General features: G+C 49.5%; 1 protein-coding gene across 1 annotated transcript; it reads right to left on the reverse strand.

Annotated features, from left to right (window-relative positions):
- Positions 1 to 12,446: 12,446 nt before the first annotated feature.
- On the reverse strand, positions 12,447 to 13,271 carry LOC120845328. The gene has a single exon (XM_040217167.1). It carries the CDS (start codon positions 13,269 to 13,271, stop codon positions 12,447 to 12,449), a length of 825 nt encoding a protein of 274 aa, XP_040073101.1.
- Positions 13,272 to 21,806: the final 8,535 nt, after the last annotated feature.

A 21,806-nucleotide genomic window follows, 5' to 3' on the forward strand; every position in this document is an offset into this window, starting at 1 on the left:
CTTGTTCAGTTGGCGCAGGGGTAGAACATCGCGCTACTGACCAAGTGGTCAACGGTTCGATCCCCAGAAAAGTGGCTTTTTTTTTTTTTTTTTTTTTACAGTTTTTTTTTGTTTTTTTTTTTTGTTTACCAAAACACACATAAACAAACCCAGACCGATGAAAGGAAAATTAAAGTCCTTATTATTCCCCGAGACGTTTTCCTTCTCCAGGCAGACCAGAGAAAGCTTTTGCCCTCCCGACCCATCTTCTTTCGGTTTCGTTTTTCGAGCACATCGCGCACGTTGTTTAATAAATTAATGATGAGTTGATTGAGCTTCAGCGGCAGCGAAGGCCGCCTGTAATTCCGTCTTCTAGTCCAAACGTGCAGAACATTTCGGTTGCATTGACGTTTTTACCACTAATTTTATCAAACGAGCTAACGAAGCCGCTAGAAACAGCGAAGTTCCGGAGCAGTGCCAGCAGCGCTACATACACTGGGTAAGACGGCCGCACTCAGTGGACGGCCGTCTCCAATTTGCGGGACACACGCGGAACTACAGCAGCGAAACCACGAGGAACAGTTTCGACGTTTTCGACGTTATGGAAATCGCTTGAACTGCGTCCAAGGAAGGCAGGTTTTCCTGCCGGCTGCCTGCGTGCCTTCCGTGCTGAGTTCGGTTCCGTTGTCCCGTGCCGAGTGCCAACCGGCGTTCAACGTGATTCTTCTGCGTGTCAGCAACATCGTCAACGCGGTTCTGTATTTCTTCGTGTCAGCGACATCGTTATGGCAGTGTTGTGGGTTGTGAACAGAAGACTGGAATTATCGCCGATGTGACCGTGTGTTCGCGTATCAGTGGTGTAACAACAAGATGAGATGACGTAAACTGTCGGGCATTGATGCCGCTGGTCGGGCCGTTATCGGAGGGGCCGTTGTGTCGCAGGATGACATTCCGCTTTACATTAAAGAGTTTAAAACCACTTGAGGGATTAGGTGCAGTCGATCGACGTGTGGATAGTCATGTTGGAACGCTGGTCTGAACGGTAAGCTCCTATCGTACAGTGGCCAATGTGACTGTCGGTCCCCGAGAGCGATTGCGCTCTGGGGAAAAGACAACACTACGAAAGTATGACGGAAAGTACGTATATTTATAATAGAAGTTTAGCATAAAAAAAAAGACAGGCAAAATCGAAAAAAAACAACATAAAACGCTATCCTTTATTTTACTGTTTAAATATATTACGACTCCTGCAGAAAATGCCCTCTAAGTGGCGCGCTGGGATGAGCGCTAGAAGTTTTCGAGCTCGCAACGGCGCAGCTCCGTACACTTAACAGTTGTCGCAAGTCGCGGCTTTCACTGCATTCAAGTTGATCGAAAAGCGATGTCTGTGCCCGTGAAGCATCACTTCCAGCTGAGCGGATATCCGCTCTACAGAGATTAATTCAAGACGGCAATTGCAGCTTTGCGCGAACAGCACAGATAGAAAAACGAACACTACAATATAAATACTGGCTACGAAGGGCCATGCGGGAAAACAAACTCATGGCTTGGAACCACATTGGAGCGGCTCGATTTATTGGCTTTCAAATAATTATGGCATGATCGAGCTTCGTCTTTTTAATAAGAGATTCATCCCCTGAGCCATTAAAAATAGCCTCAGATGTATGACATTGCTAGAAAAAAATGAACATGTTCGGAATATTTTTTTTTTGCTTAGGGAGTCACCGAACAATTCCGTACGTTCAAAACGACCACTATAAAAGACGGAAACGCAGGGCTCGGTAGTAGTGATCGGGGTAGTGTGCTGTTGTATTGATGGTTGTATGTGCGATGCCTGTGTATGCGTTCAATATATGTTGACCTGATGTTTGTAGTGTGCGCAACGTGTCTACATGTTTCCGAGATTTTGAAGAAAAGGAAACGCAATTGTGGCGTAAGGAAATAAAAATATGTTTTTTGTAAAACATGAATTGGGCGGTACCTAGCGCCACCTAGCCTAGCTACGTGCGATTACTCTGCTTGACCCTGCCATCTGGTGGCAAGCGATTTAACATCATTTTACGCTACGCGGCTACGCCATAATTTCGTGTTACCGTGCTGAGATAAGCCAAGAGGTTGCTTCGGATTTGCTTCTTTTTGAGAGCGGCTTTTGGTTTTGCGGGCGAATGATTTTCACTCCTCCGTGATGTGCGGTTGACGCAACGGTTGACGAAGGAATTGTGGCTCGAGGAATAGCAAAGGTAGGACATAAAGTGCGCGAACTGAGTGCCGGTTGTCTCCGTTGAACATCGCAGTGCTGACGATGGGAAGACTGAGGGACTGCATGCTTTCGAAACGTAAGTTTCTTTACCTGCAGGGGTAAAGAAACTTCGGAAATAAATACAGTTCGCGGGAAGCTCGTGTTACATTTTTATTTCCTGCTCCTCTCGCTTCGTGCAATAGACTTGGTGTTCTCGTTAAGCCTTACCGAGCTCGATTTGCTCGATTCGTGGCCGCCATAATGAGATGCAGTCGACGGAGGAACTTTTCCTCCCCTGCTTAAGGGACGAAAGTTTCTCCCTTTCTGAAGGAACATATGTGTCAAGAGCGTTCCTCCCTTTAGGGAGGACTATACTGACCCTTTTTTCTAAGAGTGTGGCCGCTCTTCCTCAGTCAGTCTCCTTTCCCCGAAAGAGCGCGCGGCCGACGCATCCTAAGTCCAGACCGAAACTGGTAGCGCAGGAAACAGCGTGCAAAACAGACGAAGGCAAAGAAGCACACGGTCACGAGCGCTGCGCTCGTTACGTGCATTTTCTTCGTCGTCGTCTGTTGTTCGCGCTGTTTCCTACAATGAATTTTTCTCCAACGCGCCCAACTATCCATTCTTCCACGGTAGCTGGAAAGGTTGCACCGTCTATGAGTGACGGCGGTAACCAGACCAGTAGTGTGCCTGCCGCTGTAGCTTATAGATGGCGGTAGCTGTCCAGGTAGGTTTGTGTCGACATACCGGACACGATCCTGAGGAACCTACCCAGGTAGCACACTTACTTGGTTTAGCTGGGGCCAGGATTGGCACCTAGTTGTGATAGCTTGGCCACGACTGCCCAGCCATTTACTTCTCCATGCCAGCCTGGCGTTTCACAGTCTTTCCTTGCTCCAGAAAGCCACGGAATTGCCAGGGAGCGTCTTTCCTGGTTGACCAATGACTTTCCTTGGTCAATACGGGCCGCTGCCAGTATTTCTTTTCTTTTCTTTATTATTTCTTTGTTATTCTTTTTTTAAATACACAATCGTTGCTTGGACCTATAGCCGTTGAGGCTAGTCGCGGGTCCAACATTAGAAATAACCTTTACAATGCGGCAGGCAAACAAAACAAATGTACGCACATATCAAAGTATTCATAAAACAATATACATACTAATTGAAAAAAATATATATATAGGGCATGATATTGAACTTATTCATTGCCTCGCAATTTAATTAAATACTTCTTTAAGGATAGCAATATATTGGGTTTACATTTGATGTCGGTAGGGATATCATTTCATACCAGGGCACCGTTGAATTCAATAATAAGCCTTTCTCCATAAATATTTCGACAAGATGGCAAATTAAACAAATTATTTGTTGCAGCTCTCGTATTCCGTAATGGTAATTTAAATATATGTAATGGGAGTGCGTCGTTATTTTTTAATATTTTAAAGACTGTTTCAGCTATTTTTAAGTTGTATAGGAGGTCTAGTGGCAGCACACCAACTGATCGAAATAGAGGACCACTTGGTTCGGTATATCTAGAATAAGTAATGAGTCTAATAGCCCTTTTCTGCAATCGACTGAGTGGCTCTAAATACGCGGTGTATGTTACGCCCCAAGACTCAATACAGTAATTCAAGTGACTATGTACAAATGCAAAGTATAGAATGCGCAGTATAGACGAATTAAAAAAAACTCCCGAGCCTTTAGTATTGTGTAGCATCCGTGTGCAAGTTTTGTGCTTATGTTGTTAATTTGATTCTTCCAATGCATATCGGTTTCAACCAAGACACCGAAATATTTGTAACAGGAAACATGCAGCAACTGCACGTTATCTAAGTATATAGCTAGTTCTTCAGAATTTGTTTGCTTTTTCCTAGAATGAAACACAGTGTACTTAGTTTTTTTATGTTAAGTGTGAGTTGTTTACTAGTGAACCACGTTAAGACCCTTGGTAATTCTTCAATTATTTTACCTTGTAGTTCACTTATTGTGTCCCCGACAAAAACTAATGCCGTATCGTCTGCAAACGTGAGTGCTTCAGACTGAAATAAAACAGAAGGAAAATCATTGACGTAGAGAGAAAAAAGAATGGGCCCCAAAACAGAGCCTTGTGGTACCCCTGTAAGCACTGTTTGTGGTGTAGAAATAAAATTATTAATCGTTACACATTGTGTTCGTTTAGCAAGATAACTTTGAGATAACTCTAATATATTTCCCCTAAAACCGTACTCATGAAGCCTGTTCAATAGTGTGTTGTGATTAACTGTATCGAAATCCTTACTTATATCCAAATAAACAACCACAGCAATTTTGTTTTCATGAAGAGCATTATTAAGAAGCTGGGTTAACACAAGTGCAGCGAAAGAGGTAGATCTGTTCGGCCTAAATCCGTGCTGACTAGGGCAGAGAATATTGTACTTACTTATAAATTCCTGAATGCGTTTACAAATTATTTTTTTCAAAAATTGTAATAATTACACTTAATACTGATATTGGTCGATAAATAGACGGCTCGGAAGTATCTCCCTCGTGAAAAATGGGCACAACCCTTGCTATTTTGAGCTCATCGGGATATATTGCGCTTTCCAATGAATGAGTAAACAAGTGTAGAAAATGAACGCCTAAAATGTCTATATTATCTTTTATTAATTTTACTGGAACGGTATCGAGCCCAGCCGATTTGTTTACTCTAAGACTTCTAATTGTAGACGAAATTTCAGCCATCTCAATTTCCTGTATGACAAAGGTATTAACAACCGAAGCCATTAACCTCGTGGAAACTATCATATGTGGCAACTGTGCTGCTAGGAGAGGACCTATGTTTGTAAAGTAGTCATTAAAATTGTCTGCCTTTTCCTGGTTGGCTAGTTCGGGTTGCACATGTCGATCTGAGCGAAGGCCGATTGCGTGATTAACTATATCCCAAATCTTTGCGCATTCCCGTCGGCTTGTTCGATAGGAGAGGAATAATATTGCCGTTTTCTTTTCCGCATAAGAGAAACAGATGCGTTTCTCAATCGTTTAAATTGTCCTAGATAATAATTGTTGCTTTTGTTTTGTTTCCATTTACGATAGCAGCTGTCTTTCTTTTTCAGTACGCCTAAAATTTGACTCGTCATCCAAGGGCAGACCGGCTCTCCATATCTGCTGTTTTTCCTACTTTCAGCGCTCTGCATTGCTGCGTTTTTAAGAGTATGAACAAAGTTTTGATATTCATTGTTGATGTCATGATTATACAAAGCATAAAAATGTGTTTGTTCTAATATACTTCGTAGTAGGACATAGTTTACCTTGGTGCGTATTTTAGGACAAAGATTCGCATTTACAGACGGCTGGTTTTGCAAAAGAACAAAAATAGGCAGATGGCCCGCTATTGGATCAGGGTAAACTCCGGCACACACACCGCTATCGATGTTATAAAGCGCGTGATCGATCAACCTACTCGAAGTACTGGTAATACGAGTGGGTTCACGTATAATATTGTGTAAGCTTGTGGACGCTATAGGGGCGCCACTGTGTGTAAAGAGCGCGGGGGGCGTTACCCCCTGTGAAAGAACGCATAAAAGCAGCAGCGGGGACGCCGACCGGGAGAGAGAGAAGCGGGGCCTGGAGCGAAAGGTACACGCTGCGGCGGTGTCGACCAACGACCTTGTTAATACTAACTTCATGTTTACAATTTACTAATAAATGTAGCTTCACGTTTTCCGAAATCCTGGCTCCGTGTTGTTCCGCCGGGTTGGGCACGCAGCAAGGCAACTTTCCCACATGGCGCCCAACGTGTTTTGCTGCCCTCCTGTCGAAATGACGCGGGTCCGGGGTTTCATCGCTAGGTAAGATTTTTCAACCGTGGCATTTCTCTTCGAAGTAGTGCACCGTGTCGGCGTTGCGTGTATTCACGACAGCGCGGTGGCCCGTTGAATTGGAGCCGCAAAGCATTGCTTAATCACGCGGGCGACGCTTTGGGGGCGTGTTCATCTTTCGTTAGTCGAGTTACCGTCTGTGGCCGCACACCCTTTTTCTTGTCTGCTTTGCGTTTGTTTTTTTCCGCCATGTCTCCCACACTACGGTCCGAGACGAAGGATGGCGAAAAGCCCGAGGCAAGCGGGAATCCCGGAACGAGCTCGGCGGATGCGCAAGCCGAACTGCTTTTGAAGGTGGCAGCCATGTGTGATGTGGTCACACAGCGCCTCGCCGTCCAGCATTCACGTGAGCCGGAGCTACACCCCCAGCTGACGGTGCCGGTCTACACTGGCTACGGCGACACCAAGTCAGTCGCTGACTTCTTGGGTGAGTTGGACACCTACAAAGCCGCCTCGGGCGCCTCGGAATCTCTCATTATTAAGAGAATACTTCCGCTTGCGCTACAGTCAAGTGCTGCGTGTTGGTTAAGGCTGCAAACTACATTCACGAGCATAGCGGAGTTTGAGCGGAGATTCCGAGATGAGTTCCTGCCCCCTGGTTACGAGTATCAAATTCTGAGAGAACTCGAGTCCCGAACGCAACATCCGAACGAAAACCTGGTTCAATATGTTCGCGCAATACAGGAACTCACAAGAAGGGCGAAACCTGATGCCCTCGAGTCGGAGAGTATAGCTCGGGTCATAAGGCAATGTCACCCAAAATACCACGCCTACTTACACGGCCGCACCTTTGGGACCCTTGAGGAGCTGGCCCGGCATGCCCGCGGCACAGAGGAGATCTTCCTCGCTAAGCAGAATTATCTGCCCCCGCCACTGTCAGAAAACTCTCTTGAGCCCGCATGTGCTTGGACAGGCGCCGAGGCATACCCGACACAAAGACCTCCACGGGACGGGCATAAAATGGCCCATGAAAGCAGCCGGAGGCACTCCAGTACTGGTTCAATGCGGGGCCACTGGAGGATGTCCGAAGAGCACCCTGGTGCAGGTGGCTCAGGCAGGTATTCGGACCGCTGCCACAATTGTGGACAGCGCGGTCACTTCCAAAGAGAGTGCCCAAATGCATCGCCAATGCAGAATCAAGCAAATGGCGGAAGGGCTGGAAGTGGCGAGAGGGATTATCAAGTCCCGGCCAACCCTCGAGAAGTAAGAGGCCGTGAAAATCCGGGCAGTAACAGAGAAACACAGTCGGAAAACTATTACGGCCGGCGTCGCTGAATCCCAGATTACAGCCGACGACGGCAAATACGACAGCTGGGAACACACAAAGGGTTACGCTTGCTCCATCCGTATGTCGATTGCAGCCTATCGCAAAAATAATCGAACCGCGCATGACGATTACCTTGCTTGGGTTTTCTTTTGCCGCGCTTTTGGATACGGGGGCCGCTATCTCGCTTATTGGTGACGACGCACATGAGCTATGCAAATCTAAAAAAATAACGCTCCGTCCATCTGACACTCTTTTGCAGCTAGCTTCTGGTTTCGCAAAACCAGCGGGTGGAGCCGTTAGGCTCAAAATTTCGTTCCACGAAAAGACACGGCGTCAGCGCTTTCTCTATCTACCGGGGCTCGCCGTACCCGTAATCTTGGGCCGAGATTTTATTGCAGGCGAGAACATGACGCTTGATTTCCCTGGTGGAGGCTACCGCCTAGGAAGCCAGACGGAGCTCACTCCGTTTACCAGGCGAGAGGACTGCATTACCGGCCCAACCCTCCCGACCCACTTCACAGCGGCCCCAGCTTTCCTGCCTGCAGGCATCAACGCTGCACTACAGAAGTGCCCGGCCAATAACCTTCAGAAGATTAAGCTGGAGGACGTCCTGCGGCCGTTCTCTCCGATGTTCACGGAGCGACCAGGAAAGACAGACATCCTGCTGCATCGGATTGAAACCGGTGACGCTCCGCCCTGGAGGTGCAATCCGCGCCCAATCAGTGTGCACAAAAGGGAACTCCTGGACACGACACTCGAGGAGATGATTGACAAAGGTGCAGTACGTGAGTCAAAGAGCCCTTCGGCGTTCCTCGTGGTCCTTGCTCCAAAAAAGGATGGAACCGCCAGGCTTTGTGTAGACTACAGACGACTTAACGACGTGTTTGTACGGGACAGTTACCCTTTCCCTAGTATTTGCTCTGTAATGTACGCGCTCGGTAACGCGACTGTGTTTACAACGCTCGATTGCAGCCGCGGGTTCCTTCAGATCGAGATTCACCCGTTGGACGTGCAGAAAACGGCGTTCATCTGCCACAGAGGATTATTCGAGTTCATCCGCTTGCGGTTCGGTTTTTCAAACTCGCCAGCGAGTTTTCAACGTTTGATGGACGTTGTACTTGGCGACGCAAAGTACAACTTTGCAATGGCATACATGGATGACGTAGTTGTCTTCTCGCGCACGTTCGAAGAACACGTCGAGCACTTGAGAATAATACTCGAGCGAATGCGTAGCGCGGGTCTCACAATTCACCCGGGAAAGGTGCAGTTGGCCGCGCCAAAGATCAATCTTCTTGGTTTCGTGGTTGACAACGGCACACTCCGTCCTAACGAGGAGAAGGTTCGCGCGCTAACGGAGTATACGTGCCCACATGACGTGAAAAGCCTGCAGAGGTATCTTGGTATGATTGCATTTTACAGGGATTTTATTCCCTACTGTTCCGAGATATCTCAGCCACTCAATCACCTCCTTCGAAAGGGCATCAAGTGGCACTGGAACGTCGAACAACAGAGTGCATTCATTGCCCTCTCGGGGGCAGTGACTGAAAATGCTTGTCTGCATCTTCCTGATTTAAACCAACCTTACGTTTTGCAGACAGATGCAAGCGATATCGGTGTGGGTGCTGTTCTGCTGCAGGAGCATGACTGTGTGCTTCGGCCAGTTGCCTTCGCAAGTCAGACACTTACTTCCGCCCAGCGGAACTACAGTGTGGCGGAAAGGGAATGTTTGGCCATAGTATATGCGTTAAAGCGGTTTGACATGTACCTAGACGGCGCAACATTCCAAATTCAGTGTGATCACTTAGCACTTTCATGGCTGAAAAGGCTTCAGAACCCTGCCGGTCGGCTTGCTCGTTGGGCGCTTATGCTACAGCGATACGACTACACTATCGTGTACAGACCTGGTGCAACAAACAAAATTGCTGATGCTCTTTCCCGCGCCCCCCTCCCTGAGGAGCACACGCAGGAAGGTCCGGGCCTGGTTGCTGTCGCCATCACAACGCAGGAATCACCTGAATCACGGTGGGGAGCACTGATCACAAGAGAGGAACTTCTCAAGGCTCAGCAGGACGACGGGCTGTGTCAGCGGGTGACCGCCTGGCTGGCAATAACGAGCACGGTTAATGGAGCGAATGACGAGCAATTCGACTCGTACTTCCTGAGCAGCGACGGGCTCCTGTTGCGCTACATCCCTCAAGCTGATGACGACCCGAGCAGCTCGGCGTTCCGGACTGTGATACCTAGAAAGTTACGTAAGTCTTTCATCACATACATGCACAACTCCGCACTAGCCGGACACAGTAGTGGGAGCAAAACGTATGATAAGTTGTCCCAAATTGTGACCTGGCCCGGCATGCGGCAAGATATACTGAGGTATGCGCGTAGTTGCCCGTCATGCCAGAAAGCGAAGCCACGTGGTGGTCAACCCCCAGGCCACATGCAACCGATCGTAAGCCAGAGCCCTTGGCAGATCTGTTGTTGTGACATCATGGGCCCATTCCCGCGCAGTCCTCGCGGAAATCAGTACTTGTTCGTGGTAACGGATCATTTCACGAAATGGGTTGAGCTGTTCCCTTTGCGCAAACTGGACTCGCAGAAAATCTGGGATTGTCTGCTGCAAACATTCGCGCGCTTCGGATTCCCGACGAGTTTGATTTCCGACAACGCTTCTTATTTCACTAGCAAGGTGTTTGTGGATGCGTGTGCGGTGCTGGGAATTGAGCATAAACGTACATCGCCGTATCACCCGCAAGCAAACATCACTGAAAGGGTGAACCGGAACCTTAAGATGATGCTCGTTGCGCATACCGATCGCCACAAGGACTGGGACGCGAAGCTCCCGGAAATGGCCTTCGCCACTCACACCACGGTTAACCGGTCGACCGGTCTCAGCCCTGCCCAGCTAAATTTTGGCAAAGAACTTGCCTTCCCGCTTTCGAACGCTCTTCGCTCAACAGAACCCACGTCGCAATACCGCAGCTACTCGAAGTTTGCAGACGACCTCCGCAAGCGCTTCTCGGACAACCTCAGAGAAGCTCGGGAGAGCCTCGACGTCGCCAGACTGCAGCAGTCCGAGCAGTACAACCAGGGACGCCGAAACCTGCAGTTTGAGGTGGGAGACCTCGTGCTCAGGCGCACTCATCCCCTGAGTGATGCAACAAGGGGATTCACGGCCTCACTGGCAAACAGGTGGGAGGGTCCATTCCGTGTTGGCAAAAAGCTGTCCCCGCTCACATACACACTTATTTGCTGCTCCAGTGGTCAGTCCACAGGACCAATTCATGTCACCGACCTAAAACTATTCCACAGCCAAGAAGATGTCTCGCAGGATCCAGCAGATGGCAGCAGCAGTCGGGTCCCTGATTCCCCCTCCCCGCCACCCCGGCGGTACAATCTGCGACATCGGTGACAGCTAACAGGGAGATCACGAAGCGACTAACAAAAACATTTGTTCTTCACCCTTAAAATTTTGAACGTTCTCCGGTTCATACCCCATCAATATGTTCTCCTTTTGAGAGGGGGGGGTGGGGGCAGTATATCCCACCTGAGGGCACTTATCGACTTTTATTTTCAGGGGCCACGCGCGGCACGCCTAATGTTGCGCTCATCGGGCTGTTTCTTATTTTTATGAAGATGGACAGAGGGTGGCGATCTCATCACCGCGGCCGTCGCAGCCATATCAGCCACCACGGCCACCAGGGCCGGGGGACCCATTCGAGGTGGCGACCACGGTCACCAAGGCCACAAGGACAGGGGCCGGGGCCATCACGACGAGATCAGGGCAACGCGGACTTCCACATCCTCTGCCGCCGCTGCCGGCGACGGCCACAAGCCACCGTGACAACATGGATGGTGCAGACCGACGGTGGACCGGTCGGCTGGGCATCCCGGCAAGCCTGGGAAGAACAACCACGCCCAGAACGTGGGGAGGCGCACGTCATCGTCCCCGAGCCTTTCAGGGGACTGACACTAGAGGACCGCCACCCCAACGATCCAGCGGCGCAATACACCACAGAGGAACGGAGGCTCCTCTGTCCGCTGTGCGGAGTCCCGGAGCTCGCTGGAGAAACACACCGAGCGGGGCTCCTACACGTGACCCGGGAAGCTGCCGACCGCGTTGCGAGGCTCCAGAACCACGACGAGCTGCTGAGGGCCATCGACGTCGTACGAAGGCAACGTCCTCAACTTCTGAGGTCAAACGACCAGGACGAGCACGTCATCGACATGCCTGACTTTTGAGGGGGGGGATTGTGTGGACGCTATAGGGGCGCCACTGTGTGTAAAGAGCGCGGGGGGCGTTACCCCCTGTGAAAGAACGCATAAAAGCAGCAGCGGGGACGCCGACCAGGAGAGAGAGAAGCGGGGCCTGGAGCGAAAGGTACACGCTGCGGCGGTGTCGACCAAACGACCTTGTTAATACTAACTTCATGTTTACAATTTACGAATAAACGTAGCTTCACGTTTTCCGAAATCCTGGCTCCGTGTTGTTCCGCCGGGTTGGGCACGCAGCAAGGCAACTTTCCCACAAGCTAAAGGATTCGAGAAGTAGAGTATAATCATTGTGCGTATCCCATGCCAAATCAATATTAAAATCTCCAAGGATTACAATGCGGCCGGTATGCTTATGACTTATTTGTACAAGAACCGATTCGAATTTGTCTAAGAAAGGTGTCACTGCGGTGCTTAAAGGACGGTACACTACTCCAATTATTAGACTACAAGGAAGTTTAATAAAAAGAGCTTCAATATGTTCATCTCTGATAGAGGCAGTATGTACAACTTCAAAGGCAATGTCCTCTTTCACAAAGAATGCAAAGCAACCTCTCCTTGTACGTGCGACCCATGGAAGGGAGGAAAATATATATCCGGGTATAAGAGCCGTTTTAGTACTTTGAAGCCATGTTTCACTTACAGCAATTATATCATATGCTTGTTGGTGCCGTGAAATACATGCAAGTAGTTGATTTAGATTTTTTTCTAGACTGCGTACATTGCTATGAAACAAAGAAAAAGAATCACGGTTTAGCATTAAATTGTCAACCTGTTGGAAAGTGTAAGGCATAATGATCCTAAGAACACAGAACAAGGCGCTAGCATTATGACGACTACACAACTCTCGCAAGGTCCCCTTCACACGTCACATGCAGCACAGGAGAGTTTTCACACTTCCGCATGAAAATATTGCCCTGTCTTACCCAAACAAATTTCCAGTTCTTTTCTCGCCTCTCCTGGCGAGCCCTACTTAGCAAAATCTTATTCTCAACACAAAGATGTTCATTTACGTACAGTGGGTTGTTTTCCTCGAATCCTAGAAGACTTGTGTTGAGTTTCGTCTTCCTGGCCGCACACAAAAACTTGTCACGCACTGTGCGCGAGGAAAACTTTACCACCAAATTCGGCTTCCCTTTCTCCTTTGACTGGACTCGATGCACTACATCTATATCTCCCTCAGAAATCTGGGCGCCTAGACAGGTCGCAATTACTCCCAGAGCCTTCTGCAAGTTTTCGTTTGGAAGAATAGGTAGCCGTTTAATTTCGAGATTCATGTTTCTAGAATATTGCTTCAGTTCTATGACTTCTGTTTTGACGTCACAGAGTCCTTTGCTTAGCTGCTGGTTTTCTTTTTGGTTCTGAGTGCATTGGACCTTTACTTCCGATAGTTCTCGACGGCAGCCCCCGACATCTTTTTTTAGTTGTTCGACATCCGCGTTCAAAAAGGTAAGCGATGATCGTACACCGACCAGCTCAGTGTAGATTTCATCATTCGAGCTCTTTACCTTCTCAACGTCACTTTTTATGTCGGTCGCAAATGCGTCAAGTTGAACTATCAGGTCATTTAGAACCTTAACAACTTCCTTGATGCTATTTGGCTGTTTCTCACCTACGGCTTTCACCAGATCATTCAGACTTCCGGGATTTCTTTCCCCCATAACCAACGATCAGTACTACAGAAAAGCAAACTAGAATCACACAGCCCAAGTTGATATGCGGTACGACACGTGTGGCAGCAACAGCGACAGCACTTCGAAAATCGCACTTTTAGAATAAGTATGGAAAAACAAATCACCAACCTGTAATGTACAGGAATGCTGTCGTTAGTGCACGTCCGTCCGCTGTCGCCGCCGCTGCCAAAGTATGCGAAACACCCAGAGGCACCGCCCACTCGGAAGAGATAAGACGCTTGAAGTAGACAAAAATGGCCGACAGATGTCAGGCTTCGCGAGATGATCGAGAGCTTGGAAATGTTCACTGTTCACGACTCTGCCGCGGCCGAGGTCTCCCTCAGATCCGTCCGCGATTTTCAGGAACCAGCCGCAGGAGCCCTCCTCGATGATGATTCGTGAATGTGCGGCGAACCGACTGTAATGTACAGGAATGCTGTCGTTAGTGCACGTCCGTCCGCTGTCGCCGCCTCTGCCAAAGTACCCTGGCTGCCTATTGATTCTCTCGGCCAGCGATGGCCAAGGTAGCAATGCCTCTGCCAAGCTTTGAGGTTGCATGGTGGCTCGCAGACATTCCCTGGTCCACTCAACACAAGCAACAGGCAGCATTCGGGCATGTTGCCAGATGGAAGATAGGGTGAGCCAAGGAATGGCAGGGAATTGCCGCTATGCAATGTTCCGTGGCTCAAGCTCGTATTTTATTTGACCCAGAATGCCCGCTGAAAGCCACTCTTACTTAATAGTTCATTTAACTTTTTTAACTTTTTTTAGTTCGTATGAGCGTTCTCTTAACATATTTCTGGTGCAAAAATAAAGCTGTGACGTGGCACTGAACCTGACGTCTTCTTGTGAAACGTCATGCACATAGTCACGTCGCAACTTTGTTTTTGAGTCGCAAAATATATTGGAAAAGCATAGCCAAGCTCAATTTGTATACTTCAGAGATTGACTACCCGAGTGCTCTAGGGGAAAGTAAATATATAGGAATTGTTTCAAGAGAAAGGCCGATGGTTTATAAACATTTAAAAGAATAGTGAGTCCGCAGGTAAACAATTCATTTATTTGGTCAAATTAGATGCACAACTGAAGACACAGGTGGTGCTTTGTTGTAATAAATACCACATTCATACAAGAAAATAGAAGATTATATCAAAACTTTTGTCACTTGCTGAAGCATTGGTGGAAGCATGGTCGTTGCTTTCACTTGACACACTTTGTGAATGAAGACCCGCCGCAGTTGCAGGTGCGCTCTCCGAGCCAAGTTTGTTGCAGTCAGCCGGAGCTTCGTGCCGCAATACGGGTCTCCCCGGCACGTCCCAAGGCCAGTTGCCTCTGTCGTCAAGGCATCATGCTGCTGCAATTAAGAATTTTCAGCATTTTATTATAAGAGAATAAGGGAGAGAGAACATGTCCTGTATCTTAATTACGTTCTAAAATTTAACAAACAGCTGGTTTTCTAGAAAGCAGCTTGCTGGACGTTAGAGCCTATTCAGATGCTGAATCATTGGCCACAAACATGGCCGCTAGCATAACGTTTATTCATATACTCTACGGATAACAAAAAAAGAAGAAATTTGCCAATTAGATAATCGTATTTGCTTTTGGCGCCCATCTTGTTTGTAGTTACTCGACATTTAAAAGCAGTCTGACGGAATATGGATAGACCCCATCGCTTTAGTGGCAGTTTGAAGAGTGGGAACAACACAGTAAATTTTGACGCCACCAGGCAGGGAAGCTGAGGCTGTCCACTTGCCAGGATCTACAGGTCCATGGCTATATCATACAGGCTGCGTCATGAAACGCCGGCTAAATTATTGCTAAAAAAACTACACGTTGCACATAAAAAGCTAATTCTGTTTAATATGAAAATTCATAAAGTTTGACGTTCAAAAAATTATAGTGTCAAAAATTTTGAATAATTAAATATCTGTAATTACTAACTTTAAAAGTATGGTCAGGTCAGGGTAGAGACTGTAGAGTCGCAGCTCTTAAAACCTGCTTCACTCAAAAAGAAATCATTCGTGCTCAGAATTAAAACAATGGGCGCGCCCCAGAACCGAGCACAGTGAGCGCGAGTTGCTCGTGCAGACTCTCGCTCTAGCTCGCTCATAGGATCTCGGGAGCCGGTGCGACAACAATAAAAAGAAGAAGAGATGCCTTTCGCCTAAGCTCCGGGCCGGACGTCTCAAATTCTTTTCCGGCATTTTGGAACACCGCCGACAAATTGGTGACCCGGACGTCCGACCAACATGGACCGGAACACAGGCAGCTCTTCCAACGGCGATGGAACCTTTTCCGCCACCCAGCTCCGCCTTCCAGCTTTTTGGGCGAAGAATGCTCGGGCCTAGTTTTCGCAAGTGGAAGCCCAGTTCCACTTGCGCCGCATAACCACACAGGAATCCCGCTACTATCACGTGGTTTCTGCCCTACCTCCCGAAGTGGCCGATGAGCTGGATGATGTCCTGGCGCTCCTTCCTCCGGAAAACGCCTATGACCACATTAAGGAAACCATCCTCGCCAGGAAGACAGCATCCGAGGCATCGCGGATACAACAGCTCCTGACAACCAAGGAGCTGGGCGACCGGCGACCCTCCCAGTTGCTTCACCGCATGCGCCAACTTCTAGGTGAGCAAGCTCCCGATCAGAACCTCCCAATTCTACGGGAACTGTTCCTTCAACGGTTGCCTCAAGGGATCCGCATGACCCTTGCACCAGCTACGGACCTACCACTAGATCGCCTCGCCGAGATGGCGGACCGCGTTGCCGAATATGCTGCGCCAACCTTGTCAAGCGTTACGGACAACGACCGCCAGTGCTGTTCCATCCGAGCCCTTGAGGCCCGCGTCGATGCTCTAACAACCGCCATCGAAGAACTCAGCACAACGCGTAGACACCCACATCGTCCGCCACGTCGTAGGCCGTCTCGACGCTGCAGTTCTTCTAGACGACGCGATTCTTCGCAACAACGCGCTAGCGATTCCCGCTGGTACCACCCGAAATTTGGCAACCGAGCTTTGATTCTTCGCAACAACGCGCTAGCGATTCCCGCTGGTACCACCCGAAATTTGGCAACCGCCTCTAGTGAGTGGCCCCGGCCACTCACTAGAGGCGGCGAGTGACGTTGGCCAACAGCAAGCCGTCTCTTTTTCATCACCGAGAAAATCTCAGGAATACGCTTGCTAGTTGACACCGGAGCGGAAATGTCCATCCTTCCGCCAACGCCAGCTCAAAAACGACACCATTATCCGGCCGCCATCTAGTTGCAGAAAATGGCTCAAACATCCCTACCTACGGAATGCGCTCTGGGACTTTGGACTTGGGGCTACGCAGAATTTTTCGGTGGATCTTCACCATCGCCGACGTTACGTACCCTTTCCTAGGTTCAGACTTCTTGTCGCACTTCTACCTAGACGTCAGCGTGCACCACCGATGTCTCATTGACAACAAGACTCGTCTCGTTGTAATTGGCGTAGCCACGAACCAGACTTCCCTTAGGATCAAAAACATCCTCCCAGCTTCAGGATTCGCAGACATCCTCGGCGCATTCCCGGAAATTACAAAGACCTCCAACATGGCAAAGCCACCGCAACATGGGGTGACGCACCACATCATCACCTCTGGCCCGCCTACCTTTGCACGCCCTCGACGGCTATCTGACGAACGCCTCAGGATAGCCCGCCAAGAATTCGAGCATATGCTCGAGTTAGGCATCATCCGGCCATCCAACAGCGCTTGGGCAACGCCTCTACACATGGTGCCCAAGAAAGATCCGGGCGACTGGAGACCCTGTGGGGATTACCGGGCACTCAACTCATAAACTCAACCTGACCGGTACCCACTACCCCATATCCATGACTTTACTGAACATCTTGCTGGAACGTCCATCTACAGCAAGATCGATTTAGTCAAGGCGTACCATCAAATTCCAATCCAACCAGAGGACATCCTGAAGACGGCCATCACTACTCCCTTCGGCAAGTTCTAGCTGCGTTACTTTTCGTTGTTGCTTACGTGGATGACCTGCTGGTGGCGAGCAAGTCACACGAAGAACACAGCACACACCTGCGCTTGCTCTTCGAACGACTCCGCGACTACGGTCTTACCATTAATGTGACGAAATGCGTTTTTGGCGTGACATCCTTAGATTTTCTGGGGTACCGCATCACAACCATGGGCATCGAACCCCTTCATTCCAAGGTGCAAGTCATTCGTGACTACCCACAACCGCAATCTCTACGCAAGCTGCGGGAGTTCCTAGGGCTCATCAACTTTCACAGGCGCTTCATTCCACACTGCGCTCAAACCATCAAGCCCCTTACCGACTTGCTCCGAGGCCCCAAGAAATCTTCGACGCCAATACCATGGACGCCAGATGCGGCGGCTGCCTTCACTGCGGTCAAGAATGCCCTGGTTGAGGCCACACTCCTTGTGCACCCCATGCCAAACGCACCAACGCGTGTCATGGTCGACGCGTCCGATGTCGCTGTAGGAGCAGTGCTTCAGCAATACGGCGATCATCAGTGGCTCCCACTGGGTTTCTTTTCACAAAAACTCAACCCAGCCGAAACACGGTACAGTACGTTTGGACGCGAGTTATTCGCAATCTACGCGACCATCCGCCACTTCCGGTACTTCTTAGAAGGCTGAACTTTCCACGTACTCACCGACCACAAGCCACTGATCTACGCATTCGGCGGCAATCACCACTCCTACTCCACCAGAGAAATTCGTCACCTAGCCTACATATCCAAATTCACTACCGATCTCCGCCATGTCGCTGGATCCCAAAACATGCCAGCAGATGCACTTTCCCGCATTGACGCCATCTCCTCATCTCCTGTTGTCAATTTCCCGGAATTGGCCTTGGCTCAACAGGAAGACACCGAGCTACAAGATCTACGGGTATCCTCCACATCCCTTCAACTACAGCCCGTCAGATTACCACTGGCCACCTGCGAGATCATCTGCGATGTATCTACATCCACACCACGACCCTACATTCCAGAAAAATTTCGGCAAGCTATCTTCCGCACCGTACATGATCTAAATCATCCGGGTATCCGTGCTACGCAGCGTCTTGTTACGTCACGGTATGTTTGGCCCCGAATGAACTCTGACATCCGTCTGTGGACGAAAACATGCAACAAATGCCAACGCTCTAAAGTGTTTCGCCACACAAAAACACCAACGCACGCATTTCAGCCACCGGATGCCAGGTTCGATCATGTACACATTGACATAGTAGGACCCCTACCATCATCAAACGGATTTCGATACATACTCACATGTGTGGACAGATTCACGCGATGGCCAGAGGCCGTTCCGCTTACCGACATCACAGCGGAAACAGTCGCTCACGCCTTCATCTCCATCTGGATCGCGCGTTTCGACTGTCCGTCGACCATTAAAACTGACCGCGGCCGACAGTTCCAATGCGCCTTTTTCACAGCCCTCACCAAGATATTAGGTGTCAGGCATGTGCACACAACAGCCTATCATCCCGCTGCCAATGGCATGGTTGAAAGGCTGCATCGACAGCTCAAAGCAGCGCTAATGACAAAAGAAGATCGAAACCATTGGGTTAATCACCTTCCTCTTGTTCTTCTCGGAATTCGTGCCACTTTCAAAGCCGACATCGACTGCACCTCAGCTGAACTCGTTTATGGAACCACACCTCGATTACCTGGAGAATTCCTAACCTGCATACCATCTGAACCAACGGACATCCCATCATACCTTCAGGACATAGACATTTTTCAATTCCCTGCGTCCAGTCTTACCTAGACACTTAAACTCTCGCAACATATTTATTAGTGACGATCTCAATACACGCAAACATGTATTCGTAAGAAGGGACGCAGTACGACCACCTCTCACGCCACCATATGATGGCCCATTTGAGGTACTTTCGCGAACGGACAAGACCTGCACCATCGACATCAACGGGCGCCACGACGTTATCACGCTGGACAGGGTCAAGCCAGCATACTTGGCCTCTACAGTGACAGCCCCCATCATTATGCCCGTTCCACCACCTAGCGCAACAAACACCACCACCACCTCCCGTCCTCCACACCCGCCGAACAAAATCGTTCCGTGGAGCTCAACAAAACTTTCTGTTCCACGCAAGTAGGGGGGGGGGGGGGGATTCTGTAGAGTCTCAGCTCTTAAAACCTGCTTCACTCAAAAAGAAATCATTCGTGCTCAGAATTAAAACAATGGGCGCGCCACAGAACCGAGCACAGTGAGCGCGAGTTGCTCGTGCAGACTCTTGCTCTAGCTCGCTCATAAGATCTCGGGAGCCGGTACGACAACAATAAAAAGAAGAGATGCCTTTCGCCTAAGCTCCGGGCCGGACGTCTCAAATTCTTTTCCGGCATTTTTAACACTGCCGACAAGACCATGCTAAACTGCGTCAAATATTGTAAAACAGATAGTTTGACTTTTTTTTCAAAGATATTGTTTAATATATTTCTTAAATTCAGTTAGCCTAATAAAAGCTTAGAAACTCATTCACGCAAGAAGAACGTTTCGGCCGACGTCGACGGTCGCGTGAGCAAACGAGGGTGCACGCACAAGGGCAAACTTAGTGTATTCTAGATGTTACATTCATCATCAATTTTAGTATAAATGATCCTTCTACGGCCGTCCTTTACTCAACGCGATCGTCGACGCCGGCCGAAACGCGTGACTATGTACCTCGGACGGGCAAGCTGATGAGTGCTTGTGCACAGCCGAGCAGGCGTCAAACGCGAAGAGTCCGCGCTTGTAGGCGTTATGGTAAGTCCATGCTAAGGTGAATTGAATTAAACCTGTTTTCCGCTTTCCACCGTCGGCGCCAGCCGGTATCCGAATAATATGAAAAGAGGCGATTCTAAACGTGCTTCTTAGAATACAAAAATATTGTGTAGAAATACCTGCATCGTCCAGGACAGGGTCACACTTGTCCTCTGTTGGCGAGAACAAAAGTTACTAGTTAAGAACTCTTTCAGCAATTGACTCTAATCCGTTATTAGTCAACGAGCTACATAATTACCCAGTCGGTTATGCTGAAGAGGACTCTGCCCCCAGTAACGGCACCAGCCAAGTTGGCTCAGTAGTGGTGGTCGTGCGGGTTGTGCCGCCAGATCAGCGGGCCGTGTGAACCCATCGCATTCACATGTTTCCTTCGCTATCCTTCGACGTGAGCATCCTAAAGAACTCACTGTCCCGCGGCTTCGGCGCATTCTCTAACATTCGCTTACATCACCATGATAAGAAACAAATGTCAACCGCAGATGCTTCCGATTAGATTCGTGCTTCGCACGTTCGAAATTCATCGTCCTTGCACACCGAGAGATGATCGTTATGCGCATGCGTGCCCGCTAGCTGCGCCCGCGGGGAGCGCTGGGGGGCCTCAACTGCCGCCATCTAGCGGAGAGCAGTGTTTTTTTTTCTCTATTATGCGCATAGCCGGCCCGTTTTGGTCGGCCCTGCTCAAACGGGCCGCCAAATATTACAGGGCCGCCTAGGGAGCCACCTATATAGCTATTCGCACCATCATAGAGGAGAAGGGCCAACTGCAGCCGTGACGTTGTACACGGCTATTTTGACGGGGCCGGATCATTTCGCGGCTGGGTCCTGACAACACTGAACGTCACGGCTATGGCCGTGACGTTAGACGGCTTCAGATTAAGAGTGTGGTGGAGGCGTTGGCTGGCTGCGAGGTATCAGGATTCTAGTTCCTTCACGATGGAAGGTTCGTCTAGCTGCAGTCCGTGTAGAAGTTTGATTACGGCCTTGGATGTCTCGGTCTTGGAGCGCGATGGGCTATGGCCGTGACGTTTGACGGCCCCAGATTGAGAGTGTAGTGGAGGCGTTGGCCGGCTGCGAGGTATCAGGATTCTAGTTCCTTCACGATGGAAGGTTCGTCTAGCTGCAGTCCGTGTAGAAGTTTGATAACGGCCCTGGATGTATCGGTCTTGGAGCGCGATGGGTCTAGCAAAGACAGGAGGATCACCCAAGTACTAGCGGCCCCAAGGGTTCCCCGCAACCCGTTGCATGGTTTGTTCCAATTGCTTTCCGCCAAGGTCGCTGCGTTGTCTTCCAGCTTTTGGCTGAGCTCGGTGATGCACAATCGTAGCTTGCGGTTGAATCTCTGCGTCTTCCACCGCTTAGTAAGGCCCCGCCGGGCAACCCACGGGCGAAGGAGATGAAAGTGTATCGCAGGGGTGTCGATGGTAGTGCGGACTCCCTTGGTTGCTCGATCAATGTCTTCATGGAGCCGCTGGGTTCACTCATGGATGGAGATAATATCTCCGCTCTCGGCGCTTCCCCGCTCCTGTCTGAACTGGTACCACTTTCTGAGTCGAGCGCGTCGAAGCTTCTGGGTTCTATGGTTTCCGTCGCAGACCTGGGTCTCCAGGATGTAGTGGTCACTTCCCAGAGTTTCGTCCGGGTTGGACCAGCTACACGAGGTCTGCTCGCGAACTAACGTTAGGTCTGGGCACCGGTCGCGACTAACGCTGTTGCCCAATTTTGCGG

This window comes from Ixodes scapularis, unplaced genomic scaffold (genome assembly GCF_016920785.2).
Source record: "Ixodes scapularis isolate PalLabHiFi unplaced genomic scaffold, ASM1692078v2 PGA_scaffold0__279_contigs__length_252992795, whole genome shotgun sequence".
Lineage (NCBI taxonomy): Eukaryota > Metazoa > Arthropoda > Arachnida > Ixodida > Ixodidae > Ixodes > Ixodes scapularis.

Excerpts from the sequence above, each read along its gene's own strand:
- LOC120845328 (XM_040217167.1), bottom strand. The coding sequence starts at position 13,271 with ATGGGGGAAAGAAATCCCGGAAGTCTGAATGATCTGGTGAAAGCCGTA.